Source organism: Dendrobates tinctorius, unplaced genomic scaffold (genome assembly GCF_039654945.1).
Source record: "Dendrobates tinctorius isolate UK_male_01 unplaced genomic scaffold, ASM3965494v1 ptg000158l, whole genome shotgun sequence".
In the NCBI taxonomy this organism is placed as follows: Eukaryota; Metazoa; Chordata; class Amphibia; order Anura; family Dendrobatidae; genus Dendrobates; species Dendrobates tinctorius.
The window spans coordinates 956,459-968,564 of record NW_027361825.1 but is presented as its reverse complement, the minus strand read 5'-3'; the positions used below and the strand labels follow the sequence as shown (position 1 = coordinate 968,564).

General features: G+C 43.8%; 1 protein-coding gene across 1 annotated transcript in view; it reads right to left on the bottom strand.

Annotated features, from left to right (window-relative positions):
• LOC141052170 (class I histocompatibility antigen, F10 alpha chain-like) overlaps window positions 1-12,106 on the bottom strand; it is a 105,011-nt gene that overhangs the window by 40,802 nt on the left and 52,103 nt on the right. The window contains exon 6 of the mRNA XM_073549397.1: window positions 10,086-10,358. Within this exon, the coding sequence (XP_073405498.1) occupies window positions 10,086-10,358 (273 nt within the window). The remainder of the gene's footprint in view (window positions 1-10,085; window positions 10,359-12,106) is intronic.

Genomic DNA, 12,106 nt, shown 5'->3' with positions numbered 1-12,106 from the left:
ATCTCACGGCTGCAGGCTGCGCTCCTCTGTCTGTCATGAAGGAGTTGGTGCATCACCATCTGGCCTGGTCCTGGGGGCGATCCTAATGACGTCATCAGACCGTGAACCTGTGAGGGATGATCTGATCCCTCAAATACCTTGGAGCTGGTCTTGCAGGCCGTCAGATATAGTCTTGGTTTCTCCAGTGTGCTAGTTTGTTATTTGCTATCTTTGATTCTGAACTTTGACTGGATTTCTGACTCTGCCCCTGCCTGACGATTTTGTACCTCTGCCGCCCTCCTGGTTTATGACTCTGACCTTAGCCTGGTTTTTGACGCTGCGACTGCCTAACGATTTTGTACCTCTGCCTCCCTCCCGGTTTATGACTCTGACCTTGGCCTGGATATGACTCTGCTATTGTCTGCCATTTTTGTACCTTTGCTGCCCGCCTGGTTTAGACTTGGATTCCTGACTACGCTTTTGGTCCCATTTTTTAACCCCTGTCCGGCGACCGTCATTCTCTGGTCTGCTGCTCTTATTCAGACAGCTACCTCCTGGGCTCTGCTGTAAATCCAGATCCCTGTATAGGGGTAAAGGGTATCGGGGTTGCTCAGGGTGCTGTCTTACTGCAGCCCAGACTCGCAGACCGACGTCACATCCGCTCTTCGGCAATTGTTACACTGGCTGCCCATTCATTATAGGATCCAATTCAAAGTACTTGTTCTCACCCACAAAGCTCTCCACAGTGCGGCACCCCCCTACATATCCTCCCTCATTTCTGTCTATCGGCCTATTTGCGGTCTGCAAACGACTTTCGACTAATCTCTGCAATAATCTGCACCTCCCACTCCTGACTCCAAGACTTCTCCCGTGCTGCGCCAATCCTCTGGAATGCTCTACCCCAAGAAATTAGGACTATCCACAATTTGCACAGTTTTAGGCGCTCCCTCAAAACGTATTTGTTCAGAGTGGACACAAGATGGTGACGTTATGCCAAGATCTGTATTCAAGGAATTGACGCATGCGCAGTAAGATGTTGTTTGTGTTATTACTGAAAAAGGTTTAATAGGCCCTTTTCGTTGTGCTCGCGCATATAATATTTAATATATCTCTATAAGATCTATGCGCAGTGCGCACAACATTTCTCCTAAAAAATTCGCCCATTTACTTTCATATGAATAAAATGGTTGCGTGATTTGTATCTAAGGAGACGACGCATGCGCAGTAGGCATTTGTACAAGACTTTATTGTTGTGCCTTTGTATACACAAGATGACGGCGCCATGCTAAGATGCACTAATTATTTATAAAAGGTATATATGGATTCAGAACGCCTACACATTATGCTATTTTCTCCCTGAGGAAGCCACCCCTTGTATGTCGATACGCAGGGGATCTCATCCCACACATTGGTTCTACTCATTTTTGTGGCGCTGCTGGCTTTCTTTGCATCCTGGGACACACCATTGCCCTGGATCTTACTCAGTTTATCTTAGTGTTTTTATACACTCATTAAGTTTCACCATTTCCTGGATATTTTTAATTCCAATGTGTCCTTCACATCCGACTCAGAGGGTTAACCACTGTGTCAGGTTAACCACTGTCTCATTCTATCAATTAGGAATTTTTCTAATTATTTTCAACCACAAATGCTGTTGGACCCTTTTGGTATTGTCTATCTACCATCATTTGTGTCATACATTACCTCTCTGCACATGCATCCTTTGCACATATGAGACTTATATCAGTTTTGGTGGTGTATCTATATTTATTTTCAGGAATACATTCTTCAAGCCAGTCATTTCTATTTATGTAGCGCCTCTTTTGGGAACCTTGTGTGGTTTGCCATGACCTTTATATTAAGGTGTGGCATTTAGTTTGAGTCTCTTTGCTTATAGATGCAATTTTAATTGTTTTTATCTTGCATGTGTTTTGTTCTGTCATTTATATATTTCTTTTTTGGTGAATAATAAAAATTTAAATTTTGTATAATACATACTTTACATGTAGTATATTTTTTTTTTTTTGTGCAATTGAGGTGTTCCCTCTTCATGGGTTTGATCTCTTTCTTGTTCTATTATATGTCTGTTTGCATACCCTGGTGAAACCTCTTGCCTTTACACATATATACATTCTGTTAGTGGTGCCCTCCATTTACCTTACATACAGTGGGGAAAAAAAGTATTTAGTCAGTCAGCAATAGTGCAAGTTCCACCACTTAAAAAGATGAGAGGCGTCTGTAATTTACATCATAGGTAGACTTCAACTATGGGAGACAAACTGAGAAAAAAAAATCCAGAAAATCACATTGTCTGTTTTTTTTTCATTTTATTTGCATATTATGGTGGAAAATAAGTATTTGGTCAGAAACAAGCAATCAAGATTTCTGGCTCTCACAGACCTGTAACTTCTTCTTTAAGAGTCTCCTCTTTCCTCCACTCATTACCTGTAGTAATGGCACCTGTTTAAACTTGTTATCAGTATAAAAAGACACCTGTGCACACCCTCAAACAGTCTGACTCCAAACTCCACTATGGTGAAGACCAAAGAGCTGTCAAAGGACACCAGAAACAAAATTGTAGCCCTGCACCAGGCTGGGAAGACTGAATCTGCAATAGCCAACCAGCTTGGAGTGAAGAAATCAACTGTGGGAGCAATAATTAGAAAATGGAAGACATACAAGACCACTGATAATCTCCCTCGATCTGGTGCTCCACGCAAAATCCCACCCCGTGGGGTCAGAATGATCACAAGAACGGTGAGCAAAAATCCCAGAACCACGCTGGGGGACCTAGTGAATGAACTGCAGAGAGCTGGGACCAATGTAACAAGGCCTACCATAAGTAACACACTACGCCACCATGGACTCAGATCCTGCAGTGCCAGACGTGTCCCACTGCTTAAGCCTGTACATGTCCGGGCCCATCTGAAGTTTGCTAGAGAGCATTTGGATGATCCAGAGGAGTTTTGGGAGAATGTCCTATGGTCTGATGAAACCAAACTGGAACTGTTTGGTAGAAACACAACTTGTCGTGTTTGGAGGAAAAAGAATACTGAGTTGCATCCATCAAACACCATACCTACTGTAAAGCATGGTGGTGGAAACATCATGCTTTGGGGCTGTTTCTCTGCAAAGGGGCCAGGACGACTGATCCGGGTACATGAAAGAATGAATGGGGCCATGTATCGTGAGATTTTGAGTGCAAACCTCCTTCCATCAGCAAGGGCATTGAAGATGAAACGTGGCTGGGTCTTTCAACATGACAATGATCCAAAGCACACCGCCAGGGCAACGAAGGAGTGGCTTCGTAAGAAGCATTTCAAGGTCCTGGAGTGGCCTAGCCAGTCTCCAGATCTCAACCCTATAGAAAACCTTTGGAGGGAGTTGAAAGTCCGTGTTGCCAAGCGAAAAGCCAAAAACATCACTGCTCTAGAGGAGATCTGCATGGAGGAATGGGCCAACATACCAACAACAGTGTGTGGCAACCTTGTGAAGACTTACAGAAAACGTTTGACCTCTGTCATTGCCAACAAAGGATATATCACAAAGTATTGAGATGAAATTTTGTTTCTGACCAAATACTTATTTTCCACCATAATATGCAAATAAAAGGAAAAAAAAACAGACTGTGATTTTCTGGATTTTTTTTTCTCAGTTTGTCTCCCATAGTTGAGGTCTACCTATGATGTAAATTACAGACGCCTCTCATCTTTTTAAGTGGTGGAACTTGCACTATTGCTGACTGACTAAATACTTTTTTTCCCCCACTGTACATGTTCAGAGCGGCCTATCACGTTCACTAATCAAAGTAATTTCATGTGTGAGGCTGTGTGCACACGATGCAGATTTGCAGCGGTTCCGCAGCGGATTTTCCCGCGCAGAAACGTTGCATATCCGCATTGTGATGTACAGTAGCCTTAAAATCAATGTAAAAAAAAAACGCTGTGCAGACGCTGCGGATTTTTCCGCGCGGTTTTCCCGCGGTACAAAATCCGCAGCATGTTACTTCTTTTGTGCGATTTTCCATCTCCCCTGTCACCAAATCCGCAGGGGGAAAACCGCGATGGAAAACCGCACAAAAACCGCAGGAAAAATGGAAGAAATCCGCAGGAAAAATGCAGTTCATTTGAAAGGCGGATTTCTTCCATTCTGTGCGGAAAAATCCGCAGGGCCAAAAAGTACGTCTGCACTCAGCCTAAGTGTGCGTGTGTAGCCCATTCACTATCTCCATCTATTCCTCACCACCTCAAGATGGCTGGACCATCATTGTAAATACACCATTGTAAATACAGACCTGTACTTTGTATCTCTCCCACCCAGGGCCAGTTTTAGGCAAAGTGGGGCCCTAGGCAAAGTTTAAAATTGGTTCAGGCCGCTGAATGAGTGTGATCGACAATATTGAAGTCATTCAACACTTGATTCCCGGCCTCTTTCCACCGTCTGAGAAAGAATGATGGGGGCAGAACAATCATTAATGGATCAATCTGTCCCCATACAGTATCATGTTATCAGCAGCACATCTACAGTTTACACCCCATAGTTCTCCATATAATATAATGTCTCCCATAGTCCTCCATATAGTATAATACACTCCCCATAGTCCTCCATATAGTATAATACACTCCCCATAGTCCTCCATATAGTATAATACACTCCCCATAGTCCTCCATATAGTATAATACACTCCTCATAGTTCTCCATATAGTATAATACACTCCTCATAGTTCTCCATATAGTATAATACACTCCTCATAGTTCTTCATATATAGTATAATGCACTGCCATAGTCATCCATGTAGTATAATTCACTTTCCATAGTATAATGCACCCCATATAATGTATTCCCCATAGTCCTCGATACAGTATAATGCAGCCCACATATAGTATAATGCAGCCACCCCACAGAGTAAAATGCAGCCCCGCCATACAAAATAATGTAACCCCCATAGAATATAATGCAGCCCTTCTCTTATAATATAATGCAGCCACCCCTTAGAGAATAATGCAGCTACCCCAGAGTATAATGCAGCCACTCCACAGAATATAATGTAACCCCCCATAGAATATAATGCAGCCCTCCCATATAGTATAATGTAGCCCCTCCATAGAATATATGGCAACCCCCTCTTAGGATATAATGCAGCCCCTTATATAGTATAATGTAGCCACTCCATAGAATACAATGTAGCCTGTTATGAATGGGTCACCGAGGAGGATCACAGGAACAGGCTAAGCCACCAGAAGACCAGAGAGGTTGATATCTAAGCGGATTGCAGACCCCTGATCCTGTCAACACAACTAGCAGTAGCCGTGGAGCGTTCCTACGATGCCCTAGACGCTTCGTCACAGCCGGGGAACTAACTAAGCCTAAAGACAGGTGAAATCTAAACTGCCCCGGAGAAGATCCCCAAAAGAATAGACAGCCCCCAAACATATATTGTCGGTGAGACAAGATGAGACACAAACACAGGCAGAGAACAGACTGAGCAAACAGTGGGGCCAAAGCTGTCTAGACAGGACAGGACAGAAAAGATACTGTTTGCAATCACACACAAAACCCTAAAAAAACTAAAAAAGTTCAACACTTCTGATACACAAAAAACCTGAGGTCACACGACCTCACCCCGCTAGATCACCACTCTGGTATAAACTGGCAGCAAAGCAAAAAGATACTAACATAACAGGGGACTGAACAAGCTGCAACATATGAAGCAGGGCCCTGCACTGCCCCCAACAGGGAGCACGCTGAACCCTAGCAGCAAAACAGAAAGCAAAAAAAAAGACACAACCAGATTAGATGCAAAGAATTAGCAAAAGAATCACATAGCTGAACCATGTAGATCAGGCAGGGGACAAAAGAACTCCAAATGCACAAGGAGGAAATCACCAGCAACCTCCAAGAGCAGCCAGCTCAATTATATGCTCCCAACCAGTAGTCCCAGGTTCCCAATTATCGTCGTCAGGTGGGGAACCTCCATTAACCTGGCCAGCTCCACTACTCTCAGTAACCACCAGAAGGAGCAGAGGGAGCTTCGGCTCAGAACTCCGAGCAAGGGAATTCACAACAGTAGCCCTCCTCATATAGTATAATGCAGCCCCCATAGAATATAATGTTGCCCCACATAGTATAATGAAGCCCCCATACAATATAATCTAGCCCCTCATAGAATATAATGCAGACCCCCATAGAATACAATGTAGCCTCCTCATATAGTATAATATAGCCCTCTCAAAGTATGATGCAATCACCCCCCATAGAATATAATAAATATAATACAGCCCCCATAGAATATAATGTAGCCCCAAATAGAATATAATACAGCCCACCTCCCCATAGAATATAATGTAGCCCCCCATATTATATAACACAGCCTCTCCCATAGAATATAATGTAAAATGTACCCCCCATGGTATATAACACAGCTGCATAGTATATAGCCCAGTATCACATGGTATATAGGCCAGCACCACATGCTATATAGCACAGCATCACGTTATCTAGCACAGCACCACACGTTATCTAGCACAGCCCACCATGGTATATAGCACAGCACCACATGGTATATAGCCCAGCATGGTTTATAGCCCAGCACATGGTATATAGCCCAGCCCCACCATGGTATATAGCCCAGCCCCACCATGGTATATAGCCCAGGCCCACCATGATATATAGCCCAGCCCCACATGGTATATAGCACAGCCCCACACGGTATATAGCACAGCCCAGCATAGAATACAGCCCAGCATGGCATATAGCCCAGGATGTTATACAGCCCACCATGGTATACAGCCCAGCATGGTATACAGCCCAGCATGGTATATAGCCTCCCCAGCATGGTATATAGCCCAGCATGGTATACAGCCCAGCATGGTATACAGCCCAGCATGGTATACAGCCCAGCATGGTATATAGCCCAGCCCCACCATGGTATATAGCCCAACCCCACCATGGTATACAGCCCACCATGGTATACAGCCCAGCATGGTATACAGCCCAGCATGGTATATAGCCCAGCCCCACATGGTATATTGCCCAGTATGGTATATAGCCCAGTATGGTATACAGCCCAGCATGGTATACAGCCCAGCATGGTATACAGCCCAGCATGGTATACAGCCCAGCATGGTATACAGCCCAGCATGGTATACAGCCCAGCATCGTATATAGCCCAGCATGGTATACAGCCCAGCATAGTATACAGCCTAGCATAGTATACAGCCCAGCATGGCATATAGCCCAGCATAGTATACAGCCCAGCAATGGTATATAGCTCCCCGAGAATGGCCTCACAGTCCAGTACTCACGCTGATTTAAAAAACAAAACAAAACACTTCTCACCTTCTCCTAGTGCCTGCGCTGCTCCCGACTCCTGTCTCCTGCACTGCCTGGTACACAGTGAGTGAGCGATGGCGTCATCGCGCACCCGGTGTGTCAGAGGCAGAGCGGGGAATGATGGGAGAGGGAGAGTCAGCTGACACTCTCTCCTCCATCATTGCCTCCTTCAATGCGGCGGCGGGGGGAGTCGACACTGGGGGCAGGCGGGCCCCCCTGCATCATAGGAGCCCCATAGCGGCGGCATGATGTGCCACTAGCTGGGGGCCCCTGGGGGAGTGGGGGCCCTAGGCAGCTGCCTAGTCTGCCTGCCCCTAACGCCGGCCCTGCCCCCCACCTCATTGTAGATTGTAAGCTCTCACGAGCAGGGTCGTCTTATTTTGCTTTAATAATTGTATTGTTAACGTTGTTACTTATGACTTGTGTTTTGAAACTGTTAAACTGTAAAGCGCTGCGGAATATGTTGGCGCTATATAAATAAAGATTATTATTATTATTATATTAGTCTCTTCTGTAGTGATGTATGTGTATTGTGTAGTATTACATACATCTCCATCTCATGTATCACTCACATTAGTCTCCTCTGTAATGATGATGTAGAGCAGGTGAAATAAGTATTGAACATGTCACCAATTTTCTAAATAAATAGATTTCTAAAGATGCTATTGACATGAAATTCTCACCAGATGTCAGTAACAACCCATCCAATCCACACAGACAAAGAAATCAACCCCAGATGTCTATAAATTAAGTTATGTGCAATAATGAGAAATGACAAAGGGAAAAAGTATTGAACACATGAAGAAAGACAAGTGTAAAAATCCCTGGGAAGTCCTGGCACCAGCTGAAACCAGTAATTAGAAAGCAATCGTGCCACTTAGTGAAAAATAATATCAGCTGGTTCAACTAATGGCCTATAAAAGGTGTCTAATTACAGCTAGTTTCACATTTGCGTCTTATCGTGCGCAAGCAAAAACGCGCATGCGTTTTTGCATGCGTTTGCGTTGTTTATGCTCATGCGTTCTCTATGTGTCCCACTTCACAGGAGGAAAATTCTTTAAAAAATCCTTGAAACAGACTCCACCAATGGGACATCAAACAGGTTTACTCAAAAAACGCATGCGCACGAAAACGCAGACGAACGCATGTCCAAGCGCACGCCTGCATTTCCATAGACTGTAATGCGTTATTTTGTCGCATTCCGTGCGCAAGTGTTTTTTTACGCCTTTGGGCGGACCCAAAAATGCAACATGTTGCGTCAGGCGCGTCTAAGTGCACACCTCGAAAAAACGCATGCGCACGAAAACGCATATGAACGCATGCAAACGCAAGACCATGCGTACGCCATGTTAAACATTAGTACGCATGACGCATGCTCATGGATGCGCACGATGCACTGCTAATGTGAAACCAGCCTACGAAGAAATACAAAATACCAAAGAAATATCTCATGATGGGTAAAACCAGTGATCATTGCAACCTTGTTGTTGCAAAACATACTGATGGCATTGGTTACAGAAGAATTTCTAAACTACTGAAGGTTCCAGTGAGCACTGTTGGTGCCTTAATCCGGAAACGGAAAGTACATCATTTCACTATAAACCAGCCATGACCAGGGGCTCCTCGCAAGATTTCAAACAGGAGTGAAGAGCATTATCAGAAGAGTTATCCAAGAGCCAAGGACCACCTGTGGACAGCTACAGAAAGAACTGAAATCAGCAGGCACATTGTTTAAAAGAAAACAATAAGTAATGCACTCAACCTCCATACGTGTATGAACGCTCACCACAGAAGACTCCACTGTTATACAAAAAGCATGTCCAAGCGCGTTTAAAGTTTTGCTCAAGAACATTTAGACAAGCCTGTGAAATACTGGTCAGATGAGACCAAAATTGAACTCTTTACAAGCCATAATACATGCCATGTTTGAAGGCCAAAAGGTACGGCATATCAGCTCTAAAGCACCATACCAACAGTGAATTTTGGAGATGGGAACATCATGGTGTGAGGCTGTTTTTCAGCATATAGTACTGGAAACTTCATATGCTTGAAGGAATGATGAATGGACAAATGTACCGCGACATTATTGATAAAGATCTGCTGCCATCTACCAGGATAAAGAAGATGAAATGAGGGTGGACTTTTCAGCTAAGACAATTATCCCAAACACACAGCCGAAGAAACTCTCAATTGAAAGAAAATAAAGCTGCTAGAATGGCCGAACAGATCGTCAGACCTGAACCCAATAGAAAATGTATGGAGGGAGTGATGAGTGATTGTGTGGAAGACTGGCCCAAAATCCCAGCTCAGCAATGTCTATGACTAGTTTCTCCATACAGGAGGCGTCTTGAAGCTTCATCACCAACAAAAACTTTTGTGAGTATTAATTAAATGTCAAAAAAATGTGTTCTTTACTTTTTCCCTTTGTCATTTCTCATTATCACACATAACTTAATGTATGGACATCTGTGGTTTGATTTCTTTGCCTGTGTGGACTGGATGAGTTGTTACCGACATCTGGTGATAATTTCATGTCAATAGCATCCTTAGAAATAGATTTACTTAGAAAATTAGTGACGTGTTCAATACTTGTTTCACCCACTGAATATGTAGCGTATAGTACTTCATACATGTACAGCTACATGAATCACTCATATTAGTCTCCTCCACTGTAGTGATGACGTATGTAAAGTGACATGAGTCAATCCTCCTAAAATTGGAAAAGTCACAGACTATGTTGATGAGTTATCCTCTCGGTATGGACACTACTCACCCCATTGTACAAGGAGCGGCATCTCCAGGCTGCTGTGATCCACATTACAGGAGTAGCTGTCGCCATCTTTGGGGGTCACTTCCGCGCTGACCCTGATCTGATAGGTGCCGTCAGGATTGGGGAGGACGTTTGTGGTCTCATATGAGTGAACCTCGTCCTCCCCGTTCTTCATCCACTTCACATCCACAGGTCGGGGGTGAAATCCGTACACCTGGCAGTGAAGCTTCATGGCGTCTCCTTTCTCCTGACCGGACACCTTCACCTTGGGCCGAACTGAGAGGGAAGAAGCGAGAAATGGAGTCTGTGCAGCACAGATCTGACCTGTTCTCCTGTATGGGGGTCTGTACATTCAGCAGAGGCCCCTGTACTGTGTATAACATTCAGGAGATCCTCGTGCTTTTGGGGTATAATAAGAAATAACGTTTCTGCCGTCCACTGATCACACTAACCTACAGCCATATATTCACAATGGCTCACAGTTATTTTTCAGGTTGGTTAGTTTGGGCAGAAATACCATAGTACAGGTTAAACAGATGAATTGAAAATTACATCAAATTTGTACAAAAATTTGCAAAATTTCTCCTGGTGTGGTAAAGCTGTCAAAAAAACTTTTAAAGTAATTAAAATGCAAATTGAAAAGGTGCAAATGTCTACTTGCTCACATAGAAAGAGAAAAGTGATTTACACAGGTAATTAGGTAATTCCAGATGAACCAGATTTATTAAGAAGTGTATAATTCTCACCAAATCTGCTCTCGCCATTACATTGTTCGCTCAAAATGCGAAAATAAAGTAGGTCAATAAGACTGTAGGTGGTCATGTCTTTTTTCATTTGTCACCTATGATTTATATTACCAGGTTGGCGGCTTCTAATTATACAACTAATATTCAAACTGAGGTCTTTGCAGCTGTCCTGGTATATCAGACCGTAACCACACACAGTTTTTTTGAAGTTTTTAAAGCGGAAACCACTTCTGGAAATGCACTTTTGGGACTTTTCCAGACTGTCCCCTCATACATTTCTCCCCCATACTGTCCCCTCATACATTTTCCCTCACACATTTCTCCCTCATACTGTCCTCTCACACTATTTGCTCTTTTACATTTCTCCCACAAACTGTCTCCCCTCACACTCTCCCCCCCATACTGTCCCCAAATATGGTACTAACAAAACATCATTCCTGCCATTTTTCCTTTTTTTACCCAATTAATCCCTGAACTAAATAAATTATATATACTGTATATTTTGTTTTAATTACAGTATCCGTAAATTACTGATATTACTGGTGATAACTATACTAAGGGGTATGATACAGTGATGCGGTGCGGTGCTGACAGGGTTAACTTTAGAGTTCTTTCTATCCAACAGCAACAATGTTCTCCCATTGGTTATAAAATGAATTACGGGTAAACAAAGTATAAAAAGGTTTGAATATGTTGTAACTACCATCAAGTCCGAACACCTCCCCCAGATTGCTCAAAGGAAGGCGCACATGAGTGCTGATTTTCCTTGTGTGCGAGCAGACTAGTATAAGGAGCTCAGCCGAAAGTCTATGGGTCCGTCAACAGTCCACTTGCACCTTATAAACTCAAGCACAAAAGCACTTCCTATTTTGGGGTCTCTTTTTAATTTATTTTTTTGTTTATTTGCTTTTTGCCCACTGCCAGTCTGGATGAAGCTTCAGTTATCTCCCGTAGGGGCTTAGGGTCCCGTTACACTAAACGACGCACCAGAGATCCCGACAACAATATGACCTGGTCAGGATCGCTGGTGCATCGCTACATGATCGCTGGTGAGCTGTCAAACAGGCAGATCTCACCAGCGATCAGGACAAGCGAGGACGCTGGTATCCAAGGTAAACAGCGGGTAACTAAGCGCCGCGCGCTAAGTTACCTGCTGTTTACCTTGGATACCAGCTTCCAGTGCGAGTACGCTGGTATCCAAGTGCGCGGCGCTTAGTTACCCGCTGTTTACCTTGGATACCAGCTCCCAGCGTTTGCTTACAGCGCTGGGAGCTCGCT